General features: G+C 39.6%; 1 protein-coding gene across 5 annotated transcripts in view; it reads left to right on the plus strand.

Annotated features, from left to right (window-relative positions):
• Positions 1–18,066, plus strand: part of TTC23L (tetratricopeptide repeat domain 23 like) — an 87,118-nt gene that overhangs the window by 12,714 nt on the left and 56,338 nt on the right. For all 5 annotated transcript variants that reach the window (XR_013157922.1, XR_013157923.1, XM_077116939.1 and 2 more), the window contains exons 4-6: positions 779–902; positions 12,870–13,026; positions 14,450–14,575. Coding sequence is in view for 3 of the 5 variants with exons in the window: in XM_077116939.1 (XP_076973054.1) it covers positions 779–902; positions 12,870–13,026; positions 14,450–14,575 (407 nt within the window). In the remaining 2 variants the exon portion in view is untranslated. The remainder of the gene's footprint in view (positions 1–778; positions 903–12,869; positions 13,027–14,449; positions 14,576–18,066) is intronic.

Below are 18,066 nucleotides of genomic sequence, written 5' to 3' on the forward strand. Positions count from 1 at the left end.
GAATGCCATCAATAAAATTCATGTCTTTGAGAACCTCCATAGACTAAACGACCCAGTTTCTTAAAATAATTCACATGAAAAAGAATAAGAGATAGAGGGGGACCATATAGATGAAAAGAGAAAAATCAACTGTAATTGGATTCTGAGTCAAACTATAAACACAATATGAGATTTATGAAACAGTTATTAGTTTTATGAGATTAGATATTTAATACTGTTAAATTTTGGTGAGATTATGGTTTTGTGGGGTTTTTATGTCCTTTTATAGATACTTTTGAAATATTTGTAGATGAACTGATGTGTCTTGGACTTACTTCAAAGTAATGGAAGAGAAGGGGTGTAGATGAGTATAGATATAAAACAAGATTGGCTATGAATAGATGACTGATAAGAAAGCTACATGATTCATTATCCAGGCTGTCCTTTTCTATTTGTTTTCATGATTTTTCCACTATAAAAGGTTAAAAGAAATCACTGTAGCTTTTAGCTTTTATGTAGAAAGTAGTTGAAAGGAGGTGGTAGTAAAGAGTGGAGGCAGCTGGGAGAGGCTGTGTGGTAGTCAGCCAGGATGGTTTGGATTAGCCACCAGTAGCAGAAATGAGGAGAAGGGCATGGTTTTAAGATTGGAATAAAGGTGGAGCCAACAGTATTTGATGGACTGGACATAGAAAAGAGAAAAAGATGAAAGGTGAATTCATCCTGCATGCCAGTGACAAGAGCATGTGTAGGAAATTTTCCTCCTTTCCAAAAAGCATAATGACCTATTTGCTCTCTACAGAATACCCAAGCAAACAAGGAACTGATTCGCTGTGTCATCCTTTCTCGGATTATTTTCGGGGAAGAACACTGGAAATGTGCACAGGCTTTGACCAACCTGGCTTATGGCTACCTGACACTGAGAGGTACATAGTTTCCATAGCAGAGTCTGGGTGGGCCAGCTTGTGTGTTTGAGCCCAAACACAACCATGGTAGAGGAGAATAGTTGGGGAGTGGGATCTTCCTGCCCCTGACTAACACCTTGTCAAAAGGTGGGGTAAGTTCATGGATGAGGCAGACAGTGTGATGGGGATATTAGTAATAAAGGTAACCATGATGGTGACAGTTAATTTATTGAATACTTGCTGTATACAAAGCAAATCTCATTGATGCCTCACAGTGTGCCTTAAAGAGAGATAGTATTATCCTTAGTTTATAGATGAAGACACTGAGGCGCAGGGAGGTTAAACAACTTGCCAAACAACTACAAGTGGACAAGGGACAATATCAGGGACAATATAGGTCATTAGGGGAAGGACAGGCAGGTATGCCATCCACATCAGAGAGGGAGGCCCAATAATGGGACTGGCAGTCCAAGGACAAAATTCAAGTTCCTGGAAGATTTGACCAGACCCTAATCCTAGAGAATGAAGCTACTAGAAGTGTCTCCAGTACAGAAGGACAAAATAGAAATCCATTTGCTCAAACTGGAATACAAGTATAAATTCCATGAGGGTAGGAACTTTGCAGTAGGAGCTCAATAAATATTTGTTGGCAGATTGATTGAAGCAAGAACACATTTCTAGAACCAAAATAGCCAGCCTAAGGATCCCTGCACCTTGGCCATCCCATGTGTCCCCATGCATGTGTATCTATCATGGAAATCACTGCATTGTACTCATGTGTGTGCTATCTTTAAATGCCTCTGTCTCTGAAGTAGGGGCCCCGCAATGGCAAAGACTAACACTTATTTGGTCTAGCACAGTGCCTGACACAAAATATGAGATTAGCAAATGTTACTGCTTGATAGAACCAAGCCCTATCTTTGAGCCATTGACCCACGGATTTTTCAAGCATTTGTTGGACTTGAGTCTGGGGTAGACCTAACTAAAGAGTTTGAGGGCTATGGGGGAGAGGAACCAATAAGTTTGGGCCATAATGAGCCTAGATATCAGAAATCAAAGCTTTTAAAAAAATTAAATTGAATTCACTTCTCAGTTGTTAGTCTCAGAACATGTTCTCCTTAGGCCCTTTTGAACTCATTTGTTTTCAGTACAACTTTAGAGTCATTGGCTGTTGAGGTGACACAACCACGAGAGGCTGACAGTGGAGACTGTGACACCGTGGGTCAGAGTGAAGTCACAGTGAGGCCCTTTCAGGACTTCTGAGCACATCTGTTATGTTATGTCCTTTGAGAAGGGCTGCCATGACTGAAAGCAGTCCTCACTTTTGGGCATAGTAGAGAGCCACCACCTGTATGATTTGAAGAATAGTGGGAAGGCCCTCAGCAAAATGAAACCTTCCCTTGTTGGAGTTCTATCCTTTCTCTCCTGAAATCTCTTTTTTCCAGTCAGGTTGATCTCGTAAACTTGTTGCCATCATGTTAAGAGTAGAATTTAGGGACATGCCCAACCCAGTATTTATAGGTTTGGTGGCATTGTGTAAAGCACTGGGGATACCTAAGTAAATACTAGTTTTCCCTATCTTCCAGGAGCATAAAGATTCTTATGATAGGTGCTCTAATAGCACTAGGATCAAAGTTTTGGGACTTAAATGAAGCAGGTCAGTGATTCTGCCACAGGTCAGGGAAGGTGGCAGAGAGGAGGCGATATTTATCCTGTCTTTGAAGAAAAAGTATAGGGGAGTGAGCACAAATTAAGGCCTCTGAATATGTTGATCTAGAGAGTGAGAAATGGGAAGAGGCATTCTGTGTGAAACTCCTTACACAGAACATTGTGGGTTTTCTCCAGGCCCAAAGGGTTGGAGTAGAACAGAAGAAGCTTTAGGACAGACTTATCATGCCTGGAAATGAGACTGAAAAGGTAATTTGGGTCCAGGAATTAAGGAGTTTGGGGAGTTATGAAAAGATTTTAAGTGAGGTGGTAACATAATCAAGTTTGTGTTGAAAATGAGAAATTCTGGTGGAATGAACTGGTAGAGAAAACAGGTGAAGAGCAGTTAGGTCATTGTCCTGCCCAGATGAAAGTCAATGAGGGCATTGGCCTTGGTCTTTGGAATGCAGAAAAGGTAATGTAAAATGTAGAATTGGTGATATTTAGTGGCCAATTAAATCTGGTATCGTGTGTTTGTTTGCAAGCTGCCAGAATGCAATATATCTGAAATGGCATGGCTTTTAAAATGGGGAATTTATTAAGTTGCAAGTTTATAGTTCTAAGGCCATGCCAATGTCCAAATTAAAGCAAGGCTATAGAAATGTCCAAATTAAAGCATCCAGGGAAAGATACCTTCATGCAAGAAAGCTTCTGAGGTTTGGGGTTTCTTTCTCAGCTGGGAAGTCACATGGTGAGATCTGCTGGCTTTCACTTCAACAGCTTCCCCAGGGCTCTGTCCATTCTCTTGACTCTATCAGTTCTGGTGTGTCTGGTTGCTCTGAGCTTTTTCTGAAATGGTTCCCTTTTAAAGGGCTCCAGTAAGCAACCCCACCTTGAATGGGTGGAGACACACCTCCATGGAAACCATCTAATCAAAAGTTACCACCCACAATTAGGTGGGTCACATCTCCACAGGAACAATAAAAATGATTCCACCCAGCAATATTGAATGAGGATTAAAGGGCGTGGTTTTCTGGAGTACATAATAGCTTCAAACCAGCACAGATGGGAAGGAGAGGAAAGAGTTGAAGTGTAAAGCAGGCATAGCCTGGACAATTAGCTGAAATAGAGAATTAAAGAGAAAGAGTGAGTGGGGAAAAGCTACTGTATGGTTTCAGATAAGTTGGATCATGAACAGTATAACTATGGAACAATCATGTTGGGATGCATCTGGGGCTCAAAGGCCATAGGAGTAGATGAGCCTGATCAGAAAAAGTATGTAGAAAGAGCGAGGAAGGGGGCAGAAGTCAGAAGGCTGGAGAATAAGAAAATTAGAAATGGATAGTGGAAGAGGAGTCAGCAAAGGAAAAAGAAGATTTAGGAGGAGCTGTGTCATGGTAGCCAAGGGAGGAGAGAGGGTTTCGAAAAGTGCAGGGATGCTTGGGTAGTTCGGTGGTAGAATTCTCACCCACCATGTGGGAGACCCGGGTTTGATCCCCAGTCCACGCACTCTTAAAAAAAAAAAACGTTCAACAACTGGTGCTGTGATAATGGGATATTCACATGGAAAAAGAATGAAATGTGACCCATACAGCATACAAAAAAAAAAAGCACAGCATGGTTTTAGCAGTTTCAGATGGAAGAGAGAAGTCAAATAAGATAAAAGCTGAAGAGAAACCCATGAATTTAGCGATTCAAAAATCATTAGCACTTGGTTTGGCACTAAGGATACTGGGTCTTGAAAATTGGCACTAGTCTGTTCTGGGTCTTGGGAGAGCCCAAATTCAGGGAGACTAGCTAAGAGACTTTTATTGGAATTAAGAATTGAGATTACAGTGGCTTGAACTGTAAGGGAAGGAGAGGAAGAATACAAGGATCATTTGATAGAGTAGACTGAACGTGGGGCAGATGTTTCTCACTTTGGACTGTGGTACAACTATCAAAGGAGGTTGGCCCTCATCTTCTGAAAACAACCCTTTCTATGATCACCACAAGCTGACTTTGAGTTTTACTTTTCCTCTTAGATTCTAGGCTATTCAGATCATTAAAGAGTCCATATCACAAAAGATAGGAACAGCATCCTTTTCTCTTTAAGTCATGGTTATTCCTGCGGTTAAGAATAATAGAATCATGTTTGGTATCATAAATCAGAGAAGAAAAAGTTGTCCTGTAAAGGAAAGGGTTTTTTTTGTTTTGTTTTTTTTTTGCATGGGCAGGTGCCAGGAATTGAACCCAGGTCTCCAGCATGGCAGGCAAGAATTCTGCCACTGAGCCACCGTCTCACCGCCCTGTTTGTGTTTTGTAGATGGGGAAAACAACTTTCTTCTTAGATGAAGTACCTGAATGGGGTAATTGCCCAGCCTTGAACCCAGACTTTCCAGTGCTCAGGCTAATTGTTTACTAGAAGCGATTATGACCATGACCTTCCTTTGAGGATAGCCCAGTTCCTTTTCTTTCTATTGTAGTCCTTATTCTTCACATTAACTTTCCTTAAAAGTCTGGGTCATGGGATAAAACAACCAAGGCTTTGAAAAATTGCAGGCCTTCAAGAGAAATGAAGTCCTTGCTGAGCTCCACTTAATTTGTTGTCATTAATTCTGTAACTGCTTTAAAGTGGATGGAATTTGGGAGCCAGCCTTCCATGGAAGTGGGACATATGTGTCTTTGTGTGCTCCTGCCTTGTTATATTCATGTGTGTTTAACAGTGCAGATCTGCTCTCATTTCCCTCTGAGTTTTTCCAGTGGTAGTGTCCGGGGGTCAAGTTAAAAGGCTGATTTCTCTCAGTAAACAGTCATTCAGTGACTATTTAGTGAGAGACTTGTCCATGTGAAATACCATAAAGAGAACTTTAGGAAATATAAGACACAGAAGGCTTAGTCTGTGCCCTTAGTGTGGAAAGTGAAATAGAGACATAACTACCATCTTAGTAACTATAAGGTAAATGCCACATGATTGATTTAAATAAAGTGCTTTGAGTACATTAGATGAAATCACATCTGGCTGAGGTGGTAAGTGACAGATGCAATGGGGGAGGTGGCATTTGAGAAGGACCATAAAAAAATGAATAGAATTTGAGTAGGGAGAATGAAGGGGTGAGCCTTTCTGATGAAGAGAAAGACATGGGCAAAAGCATGGAAGTGGAAAAGTTCAGATGTAGGAAAGTAATAGAAGAGTTCTAAACTTTATGTTTAGAAAGCATTTAGCAGCCTTGTCTGGCTAAGGACTGTAAGAAGGGAACCATGGTTGGTTTTAAATAAAGATTAGGATTTAGATAGGTAGGAAGGACTATTGGGGATTTTCCAGCAGGATAATGAAGAACTGGGTAATTTTCAAAAGTTTAATTTGGCAGTGGTAGCTAGAATGGAAGTCATCTAAGTCATCTAGGTCCAGAATTAATGAGATGATAAGGATTCAATTGACTAGGAGGGACAGATACATTTATTCTTTAAACCAGAAATCCAACTTCTGGGCGTCTTGACTGAATGCACACTTGTAAAATGGTATATGGGTAAGATTACTTTTGCAGCATTGTTTATAAAAGTAAAAGATTGGGAACAACCCAAGATCCATCAATGAGGGAGTAGTACATACACACAATGGAAAATATGCAGTTTTTAAAAGAGTTTGAGGATGCTCTCTCTATATTGACTTGGAAAGATCTCCAGATATATTGTTACGCAAAAAGGAATGAACAACACAGTGCAGTATTTGTAATATGCTTCTTTTTGTGAAAGAAAGAAGGGGAGAGAAATGAGAATGTATGCTTATATTTGCATTTAAAAAATCACTGAATAACATACAAGAAATCAAACAAATTACCTAGAGGTTGCTTAGGCTAAAAACAACAGAATTGGAAATGAGATCTCTCAATGTTTGCCTTTTCATGTAGTTTTAATTTTTGAACAATGGAAATGTATTATCCAAAAGTGATAAGTGAAAAAAGAGATTATGAAGGAAGAATTGGTAAGACATGGTGTTTGATTTAGTGGTGAAGAAAAATGAGCCCTGAAGATGGCTCTGAGGTTTCAGGCCACTGAAGTTGTGGTTTTCAGAGATAAGTAGATCAGGAAAAGGAAGTGGGCTAGGAAGAGGAAGGTTGGTCCAATTTTTTTATATATTGATTTTGAATTGCAATAGTGAAATCCATTAGTACACATTTACTACAATTTTGGTCCCTACAAATTTGTGACCAAAACTATAAAGGAGAGGAGAGTCATAAGCACAAAGGAATATTTGAGGCCAGTGCTTGAGAGGGGAAATGGAAAATTATAAGCATGAAGCCAAGGTTGAAGTTATGGGAGATGATAAAACCTCATAAGGGAAAGAGAGAAAGAAGAATAAACTGGTAAACAGATGCTTGGGGGAATGGACACATTTATGGAAGGAATGTGAGAAAATGGGAGGCTAGCGAGAAAGGGCAAAAAGTCAGGGCAAAAAGTCGACATTCTGAAAGGAATGTGAGAAAATAGGAGGCTAGCGAGAAAGGGCAAAAAGTCGAGTGAAGATATTTCACAAGATAAGTAAGACCCAGGAAGATTTTAGGCAAAGAAGAGGGAGCCAGGTGGGAGAGAATGTTTGAAGGTTTTAAAAAAATGGAGTAATTGACGGAATGGGATTCGGTTGTCAACAATATGAGAGAATGTGAGGCTTTTGCAAAGCAGAGTGTGTAAGAAGCTGATGAAACTGAGTAAGGAAAATTTGCGTGCAAAGTGGAACTCTGGCCTTCTGCCCTGGTGACAATCCTCATGAGATAGATAGTGAAGCAACTGAGAGGAGGGCTGGCGGAGAGTACCAGGGTGGCATGCCATCTAGTGGTGAGCTGTTTGCAAGTGACTGGTGTTCAGGAAGGAAAACACAGGTGGACAAGCAGGTTCTTGATATTTTGCTCACTATTAAAGAAGCCAGGCGTCACTGGGAACCTTCCAGGTACACAGAGCTCAGTTACAGGTGTTGCAAAATACGGAAAGAGAAGCATAAGCCATGAACCCTGCCTTTTTAATCTAACTGGTGAAAACAAAACTGGTATGTGTGAAATAACAGGGAATGATAAGAAGTGAATAATCTGACCTGCCAGCAGCTTAAGGCCTCTCTAAAGTGAGTTTGCATTTAAGAATGCAGCCTTTTTTTTTTTTAACAGAGATTCTATAAGCAGCTCTGACAATGAAAAATGCCTGAAATGAGGAAAAATATAATGGATTATTTAAGGAATAAGCCCTTAATAGGTAATAATATTATTACCTTAATAGCTAATAATAATAATACCTGCTATTTATTCAAACTCACTTTATTCCTATATGTTAGGTACTATTTAATCCTTTTTCTTCAGTTAATTTAACTAATCCTTGTAATTACAAACCTACAAGATAGAAGGTATTACTTTTATTATGCTTTATAGATCAATAGACTGAAACATAGAGCAAGTTGCTTGGGGCCACACAGATGGTAGTGAGTGGCAAAGTCTGGCTCTAGGCCCTGCTCTCTTAATTACTGTGCTGGACTGACTTCTTAAATATAGATGATGGCCAAGACCTTGTCCTCCAGCTTTCTGGGAACAGCAGCAACCTCCAAAGAAAGGAAGCCACGTTCATGCACCTCTAAAGACTGAGTACCTCTGAGCAGATTCTCTTTGGCCTGAGTCAGGGTAACAGAGACCTCAGTTGTGGAATCCCAACCCAAACTAAGGCAACATGATTGATATGTTTGGTGGATGATCTCTGGACCCGTTTTGGAAGTTCATTAGTATTTCCTTGTAGCTGCTGAGTCTCGGGTTACAGAAACAGACCTTGAGGCCACCCTGTATTTGCTGAATGGGTGGGAGGTGGTGTCCTTGGCTTGGGAGGAAGTACAGGAAATGATTTGATCTAAGATCAGAGGTCTGGTGGAAGTGGGGGGCTTCAAGTTAGGGAATGAGATCAGGATCTTCCAGCATTGTCCATAGGTCAAGCAATAATAAGCCTTATTCGTATATGTAGAGTATTGTTTTACATAAAAGGGGGCATGATAATAAATAAAATGCAACTTTATTTCAAAGTATTTCTGAATTCGTAGTACCTTGCGTCATGATGAATTTTTTTCAGGTAGCATGCACCAAAAAATAATTATGAAGTGGAAGAAGGCCATGTGATTTTTTTTTTATACATAAAGAGAGGTCTTTCATACGTGAAAACCATTCATGTAGAACAGTGGTCTCCAAACCTTTGAGAGTTTCTTCCCTTCTCAGTAAGAAAACTTTTGAGCAAATGTTCTCCATATATATGTATTTATTATAAATGATATATAGCAGAATATATTATATAACATTACAAATTTTCATAAAAATAGAAAACAAAGAAAAAAATAGAAGTTTCAGTTTTTTCCTTCACTGTTCTGGCAGGCTTATATATATACCTATGAGTATGTAAAGAGATTCTTTTTTTACGTGGGTAGGCATCAGGAACCGAACCCAGGTCCTCAGGCATGGCAGGCAAGCATTCTTACCTGCTGAGCCACCGTGGCCTGCCCTGTAAAGAGATTCTTACATACCTATAGGGCTTTAGATACCAAAGCAGATTCAGGGAGGGGGAAAGAGGTGATTTTTCCCCTTACTTTAATGTTTAATGAGGAGTTTTTAAATTGAGATCCTTCTAGTTCATTTTGCTTAAGCCCTATTGGTATCCAGCTCAGCTTTTTCAATATCACAGTGTAGGGCATGGTCAAGTGCAGACAAGGAATTGTAGAATCAATTAACTGCTGAGTTTAGAGGAAAGACATTCCTTCTGGGGATTTCCCAACCAGCACCAGGGACTTTAAGGAGGAGGTTGGGAAGAGTGGTTCATAAAGCCTCAAGGGCTACCTTAGAGCAGTTTTGTCAAGTGGCAGTTGTTTTGTTTTCTATTCAGGAACCCAGAGGGGTGGCTGTGCTGATTTGAGGGTGGTTTCCTACAGCTGGTCCTACAGCTGGTCATCTTCTTCCTCTGCACCCAGAATGTGATACCAGTTCTCATGGAAGTGTCTGAAGTTGGGTGCTGCACTCCTGAATGACACTCCCAAAGATTCTCAGTTTCCTACGTGACTTCTCAGTGGTTTATGAAGTTTCCACTGTCTGATGGCCCAGGCAGAGTTTTCTATGAGGCTTCCAGTTGTTGTTCTTTCCCTCAAGACCCCTTAGGGCTTCCTGTTGCATAGCAGATCAAATCTGACCTCCTCATTTTAGCAACCAAGTTTCATTTTACCTGTCCCATTAAAACCTGACACATCTTTAATGGTATAATCTAGGATTGCCTAGAGTGTATAATAATAGTGACTAAATGTACAAATTTTTAAAATGTTTTTGCATGAGGAAGAACAAAGAAATATCTATTACTACAGGGTGCTGAAAATAGATGGTAATTAATGTTTTAAAATCTCACTTTATGCGAGCAAAAAATGTTTATTTCATACAAAATTTATATTTTAACTAGTGCTTTTCCTAATATAACTTATGTAGATAGTTTGATTGAACACCATAAGTACTTGGAATCTCAGGTAGGACATGAGATTTTGTTGGTTTGTCCAGAGTGATGCCCCGATGAATCCCAGAGTGATTCTATCAGTGAGTGGAAAAGTATTTGCAAAGTCCCCTTTGGGGAATGGTGAGAATGGGGAGAAATTCAACTTCCCCAAGTTGAATTCTTGATATTTTCACAAGCAGTGTGGACAACCAAAGCTATAGGCTGAGCCCCCAGTCTTGGGGTTCATTCCTATGAAATTTAACCCCACAAAGGATAGGTCAAGTCTACTTAAAATTTAGGCCTAAGAGTCACCTCCAAGAGAGCCTCTTTTGTTGCTCAGATGTGGCCTCTCTCTCCAGCCAACATAACAAGCAAGCTCACCACCCTCCCCCTGTCTACGTGGGACATGACTCCCAGGGGTGTGGACCTCCCTGGCAACGTGGGACAGAAATCCTAGAATGAGCTGAGACTCAGCATCAAGGGATTGAGAAAACCTTCTCAACCAAAAGGGGGAAGAGTGAAATGAGACAAAGTGTCAATGGCTTAGAGACTCTAAACAGAGTGGAGAGGTTATCCTGGAGGTTATTCTTGCGCATTGAGTAGATGTCACCTTGTTATTCAAGATGTAATGGAGAGGCTGGAGGGAACAGCCTGAAAATGTTGAGCTGTGTTCGAGTAGCCATGTTTCTTTATGATGATTGTATAATGATACAGCTTTCACAATGTGACTGTGTGATTGTGAAAACCTTGTGTCTGATGCTCCTTTTATCTACCTTGTCAACAGATGAGTAGAACATGTGGAATAAAAATAAATAATAGGGGGAACAAATGTTAAAATAAATTTAGTTTGAAATGGTAGCGATCAATGAAGGCAAGGGGTAAAGAATATGGGTATAATCTTTTTTTTCTTTTTCTGTTTTTGTTTTATTTCTTTTTCTGTTGTCTTTTTATTTCTTTTTCTGAATTGATGCAAATGTTCTAAGAAATGATGAATATGCAACTAAGTGATGATATTGTGAATTACTGATTATATATATAGAATGAAATGATCACATATTAATGTTTTAGTTCGTTTGTTAATTTTTTTTAATTAATAAATAAATAAATTTTTTAAAAAAACCTAACACATCTTTAAATTCAAACTTGCCCTTCTGTCAGACTGGTCTCCTTACTGCCTTCTAGCACTTCCCCAAATCTGTCCTGCCAGTTTATGTGCGTGCATGCACACACACACACACACACACACACACACACACACAAACACACACCCTTGCTTATTTTGTCTTTCTGGGCTCAGGCCAGAGGTGATTCCCACTTCCTGTTTAAAGATTTTACTAATAGTGTTTCTCAAAGTGTGGTCTTCAAACTACCAGCATCAGTATCACCTATGGTACTTGTTATAAATGTGAATTCTTGGTTCCCACCTCAGATTTTGTGTATCAGAATTGCTGAAAGTGAAGCGAGGGAATCTGTCTTTTAACAGAGTGCCTATGATGCACAGTGCAATTTAAGAGCCACTGCTACCTGGTAACTGACAACACTGCCCTTTGAGAGCGATAGTCCATTTTTCTCTTCAGCTAAGACCAATAGAAGATGACATCTCTGAATGTTCTACAGAGACTTCTAGATTTCTGAATCACTTTAGGGTTCACTCAGAGCATACTTTTGTTCCCTTCCATTGCTGCAACTCATTAAGGAGGATATATAAGGACCTACAATATACAAAGGCAAACTAGCCTTATGGCACTGACTTGCACCCATGCTGTGTTACCAAACTCCAAGGGCAGGGCATGCTGAGGACCTGTGGCTGGAGTTGTGAAGTGAAGAATATGATGTCAGTATTAGGGGCACAGTGAGCCTGATTGGTACTAGTAAGTATGTTTACCAGCCCCTGGATGTCTGCAGAGAGAAGAGCTGAAAGTGACCACCAACCAGTACTGTTTTCAGGAGGGTAGGGGAAGAACCCCTAGGATGATCTTCTGCTGGCCTTTCTCTTTTCTCCAAGACTTTCCCTTCTTCATCAGGGATCACTAGATATGAACTAGGCTGAAGGGTGAAGAAATAGTCCTGTAAACTGAATGTTCCCAAGTCTCCCTCTGTTAACTGAACAAATAGTAGTTCGACCCAGTGCCCAGAAATACCAACCATTAGTTACAAAACAAGGGAGAAAAAAACCACAAATTCTGTCTAGCTGCGGTTTGGCATTCCCTTTGTCTTCTTATGAGGGGCCTCACCACATTTAGAAATTGAATTCTTTTTTATGTGTGTGACCAATTAGTATCACCAGCTTCATCTTGGATTGAAAAAATTCACACATGGAAGTAATTACATTCACAAGGCCTTGTATTTATAGAGTGGCTTTTCCAGAAAGCTTAAAGCACAGCTCTCTGTGGTATGACCTAGTTGATTCCTGTACTATTTCATGTGTTTGGAAAGGGGCAGTGTCTATAATTACTGTTTTCATTCCACATTCAGAGCATGGAAGAAGCTTTCTGACTTTAAAAGGTCACATGGCTTTAGCTGCAGACTTGGGAATGGGATCCTGACCTTCCATTCCTGTCTCTATCACTGGGTTCCATAAAAAATGAGTTGCAGACTAATGCAGGGATAAGAATCATTTGTGGGTTTGTTGAAATTATAAATTTCTAAACCCCATTCTTCTGGAGATTCTAATTCAGTAGATCCTGTGTGGGGCCCAGGAATCTATATTCTTAACAAGCTTTCCAGATAATTCTGATGCACTATCAGGTTTGGGAATTGTTACTATAGACCATATGACAATCACACCTTATTTCCTTCCAAGAATGTCTTTCACTGAAGCATTTCTTTTTTATTTTTTATTTCTTGCCACCCACCCTCAAACTTCCCCAGGACTCCCAGCCCAGGCCAAGAAACATGCTGAGTCTGCCAAGAACACGCTGCTGACCTGGAAGGGAAACATGACCTCAAACAAGGAGAAAAAGGAAATCCTAGGAGCTCTGATCATGCTCTACTACACTCTGGGAGTGGCCTGGCTCCTGCAGAACCAATATCCTTCCCTTCCCATATGGGTCTGGTGATCAGGACCACAGGTCACATGTGTCTAACGTACCTTCTCATACTGGAGGGTAGGGGATTAAACCAAGGCCTTGTAGCTCTATCCCAAGTTCAGAGCCCTCCACAAGCCTCTTATCTCCATCTAGAAAGGTGTGACTTCCCACTGTATGTCTACTCCTATCAGCTCTTAGTTGAGCCATGGGAGGAATCTCAGTGGGGACATATCTCTTAGCCAGTTGAAAGTTTTCTGACTCAGTCTTGTTCTTCATTGAGCACCCAAGAAAATCAGTATTAGCAATGATGTCGGGGCAACTTTGAAAAAATGAGGACGTAAGTGATAATGGTTGGTATTCATGTAGGAAGGGAGAAAATGGGTGATAATTTAAAGAACTGTTTGCAAAGTTGACAGTACATTGTAATCTCCTGGGGAGCATAAAGAATTATTGATGTCTGGGTCCTACCCCAGAGATTTTGATTTAATGGGCCTGGGGTCGTCTGTTCCTTGGGATTTTTAAAAGCTCCCCAGGTGATCGTAATGTACAACCAAGAAACACTGATTTAATGGACTCCTGATTATTTTGTTCTTTTGAAATGGTGTTGATAATACTGCCCGTGAAGCTGGATACCAAGTAAAAGACTCAAAAGAAGTAGCTCTCCATGTTCTGGAAGAAGGCTGTCATGTGTGCCTCTCCTCAAATGCTTGTGTTTGTGGCAGCCTTTTGTTACCATGTGCACATGAAATCTGTTAAGGACATTTCATGTTCATGAATAACCATGCGCATTCTTCCAGCCCTTGTTTCCACCCCCCACCCCCCATCTCCTCCTCTCTACACCTCCCTCCCTCTAGTTTTGGTACTCGTGATCAGCCTGGAAAATCTGATATGTGGCCTTACTCTGTAATGCCCTTAGCAGCGAGCTCTTGCAAAGGTGGGAAATAGAAGGATGTTTGGAAATTAAGGGGATTTTCTTTCCTGCTATTTGTTTTGCCAAAAAAACAAAAAAACTGCTTTGCGTGGACTTTCTAACTGACCCAGAAAGTCCCTTTCATCAGAATTGTTTCCTCTTTTACCATTCTTAGGAACCAACTTGGGAAAAATTTGAATGACTGTTGTCAAACAGTAGATGCCTCTAAAGGAAATCTAATGTAATTTATGGTTTCAGTGCATTTCTCCAAATGCCCACCACCCACCCTATCTCTGGATTGAGACAGCCACCACAGGAAACCCGAGATTGTTCCTTTTCTAGAGAATTCTTTCCTATTGACAACATATACCCATGGAGAATGAAGAACCTATTTAAGGGCCCATTTTCAAATACTACTCCATTTCCAAGGGCTCTTTTCCTTGCTTATCAACTGCTATGCTTACACAGTGAGGTTCAGTTTGTGTGCCTGGCATTTTCCTTGACTGTTTCACTGGCAAAGAGGCTTATTTCAACCTGCAGAGAGCAGAGAGAAGCTTGAAGGAGCTGAAGGAATTTGATAAGGGAAGTGTTTATAGATTACAAGTCTCAGAGAAAGACCTAACAATTGCTTTGGGCAGGTGAGCACCAAGCTTAGAGAAGCTAATGCTTTTATGAATGAGACCTGGAATTACATAATTGTTCCATACACTCTGTATAAGTGGAGAAAAAAAAATCAGGGGAAACACAAAAACTCAAATGATAATAAAAGAGGCTCATATTTATGAAACACATACACTGTGCTCTGAACTTTATGTGCACTGGTCTATTTAATCCTCACAAGAACTATGGAGGTAGTTGATACCATTATTATGCAGAGAACAAAGAAACTGAAGCTGAGGGTAAACAAATTACAATTACCCTTGGCAACAAACTCTGGAACTCTTAACTCTTCCTGATATTCACACTTATTCTAAAATGACTTTTTTTTTCTGAATTGCTACTTATTTTTGTTATTAAATGTGGCATCTTAACAGATGAGAAGGAGCATTTAATGAAGACAGTTTATTGCCAGCACACAAAAGGCATGCATAGCACATACATTTTATTTTTTATTTTTTTATTTCTTTTAGCACATACATTTTAAAGGAAATTTCTGTTCCATATGGAAACAAAGTTCATAGAATTTATCAAAGCTGGAACAAAAATTTAACTGCTTTGTACTTGAATTAGGGGTCCTCTGAGAATCAGAATATGTCAAAATGAGTGGGCCCATGAGATTATCAGAAGAAATAAAAATAATAAAATGTTTACTGTTCCCTAGACTTTTCAAATATCTTCACGTCCTTGAAACCAATCTATTTTCAAAACTGTAGCACTTTCCATGGTAGGGCAGATGATAAATAAATGAAATGCATGCCATCTGTCTCCCCTAGGTTACTATGAATCTAGAAGTCAAATGGAAAATGACAGGGAGATGGAAAATGTAGAGCTAATCAAACTATGGACTAAGTTCAAATAGTCCCATAAATTAGATGTGCATTTTGTCTGCTGCTGTCACATCGGATAGTGGCTAAGGTTTTGATGCCTTATATTAAAGAAGGCCTTGTTCCTTCTTGAGACTAGTGTTCATTTCATCCATTCATCCCGCAATGTTTATTGAGTCCCTGCTATGTGTATGCAGAAAGTACAGAAATACATATGTGTATATATAACTGCTTTACATAATTTATTTCATAGATTATTTACATAATTTATTTCATTTAGTCCTTATTGCTAGACTATGAAGTTGGTATTTTTATTATTTGCAGTTATGAATAAGAAAATCAAGGCACAGAAATATTAAATAACCCAAGGCTACAGAACTGGTAGGTAGAAGAGCCAGGTGTTTTAGCCTGCGAAAGCTCCCAGAATGCAACACACCAAAGATGGATTGGCTTTCAATAAAAGGGGATTTATTTAGTTAAAAACATATAGTTCTTTAGAGGAGAGGCAACTAACTTTCAACTGAGGTTCTTTCTTACACGGTGTTCTAGTTTGCTAGCTGCTGGAATGCAATATACCAGAAACGGAATGGCTTTTAACAAGGGGAATTTAATGAGTTGCTAGTTTACAGTTCTAAGGCCGAGAAAATGTCCCAATTGCAAGTCTATAGAAATGTCCAATTTAAGGCATCCAGGGAAAGATACCTTGGTGTAAGATAGCCGATGAAGATCAGGGTTTCTCTCTCATCTGGAAAGGCACGTGGTGAACACAGTCAGGGTTCCTCTCTCATCTGGAAGGGCACATGGCGAACACAGCGTCATCTGCTAGCATCTTCTCCTGGCTTCCTGTTTCATGAAGCTCCCTGGGAGGCATTTTCCTTCTTCATCTCCAAAGGTCACTGGTTGGTGGACCCTGCTTCTCGTGGCTATGTCATTCTGCTCTCTCTGAATCTCTCATTCTCGGACTCCAATAAACCAATCAAGACCCACTCAAATATGTGGAGACATGTCATCCCCTAATCCAGTTTAACAACCATTCTTGACTAAATCACATCTCCAGGGAGATGATCTCATTACAGTTTCAAACATACAATATTGAATAGAGATTATTCTACCTTTATGAAATGGGATTTATATTAAAACATGGCTTTTCTTAGGGGGCATACTTCCTTTCAAACCATCACATGCGGGTAGGCACAGGCCGATCTCTGCTGGCCTTCTCTCCAAGCCTCTGGGTTCCAACAACTTTCCCCCGGGGTGATTCCTTTCTGCATTTCCAAAGGCCTGGGCTGAGCTGCAGGTGCTGAGATGAGGTATGCTGAGCTGCTTGGGCTGTGCTACCTTGAGCTCTCTCATTTAAACTTCTAGCCAATTAAATCAAACATTATTCATTGCAGCAGGCATGCCTCCTAGCTGACCGCAGATGTAATCAGCAACAGATGAGGTTCATGCACCATTGGATCATGTCCACAGCAACAAAACTAGGCATCTTCACCTGGCCAAGCTGACACTTGAACCTAACTACTACAACAGGGTTATAATGGGGGCATCTGAATCCATAGCTCACTCTCCATATTATCACACTTTATGTTTGATGGTGACCAAATATCTTGTAAGGGCTAATGCATTTTCCCATTTTAAGGGTAGAAAAAACTAAGGCAAGATTATTCAGGCCAAACAACTTGGCTAATATCTCTCTATAAGGTCTTGATGAGAGTCATTATCAATTTCATAACTTCTGCTCTTATGGTCAAGGGAAATAGTGGTCTGGTTGATGAAAAAAATGTTTGTGAGAATTATCAGATAATATGCCAGTGTCTTTTTTTTTTTCCAGTGCTTTCAATTATTAATCCTAATTCTAATGGCAGGGTTAGACTTTCCAGTTTTGAAAAATTTGTAACTAGTGCTAGAATGCCTTATATAAAATAATTACATATGTTATACAATTATATACCTATGCACACACATGCACACACACATAAATGTTTTAAATTCAACTTGAAATTACAAAGATGGGGACAAGAGGGAAGTGGAAAATATTTATTTTGTGTCTACTATTTGCTAGATGATTTTAATTATCATATTTAATGTCATCTTCACAATTACATTGTAATTTAGGTATTCTTAACTTTGCTTTATTTGGAAGGGAGGTTAGGCTCCCATAGCCAATAAATGTCAGAACCAGCTTCGAGCTACCCTTATTGTTATTGTGCCTTGCTGTCTCTAGGCAGATAAACTTCAGTGAAATACTATTTTATTCTCAATTAAAAATTCATGTACCTACTAAAAGATAATTATATTTACATAATAATATAATGAATATGCATGTACCCACAATCCACCTTAAATAAAATGTTCTAAAATATATATGAAGAACCCTAAGACATTGCTTTATATCCAAGGTATAGCTCTAACTATAAAAGAAATAAGTATACATAAAAATTTCAAACTTTATAATAACTCCAGCTGAGAACTAGCTAAGTGTTCAGTAATAGGGCCAGGATTATGATGTGATGTCCCCTGGTTTGAATTTTATATGGCCATTAAAATTATATCTATGGATAATGAGATCTTACATTGATGGAGCTATTAGTTCAGCTTACATGCATTATCTCAGTTCATGCTGAAAACAGATCTATGAGATAGGT

Source organism: Tamandua tetradactyla, chromosome 9 (genome assembly GCF_023851605.1).
Source record: "Tamandua tetradactyla isolate mTamTet1 chromosome 9, mTamTet1.pri, whole genome shotgun sequence".
Classification (NCBI taxonomy): domain Eukaryota; kingdom Metazoa; phylum Chordata; class Mammalia; order Pilosa; family Myrmecophagidae; genus Tamandua; species Tamandua tetradactyla.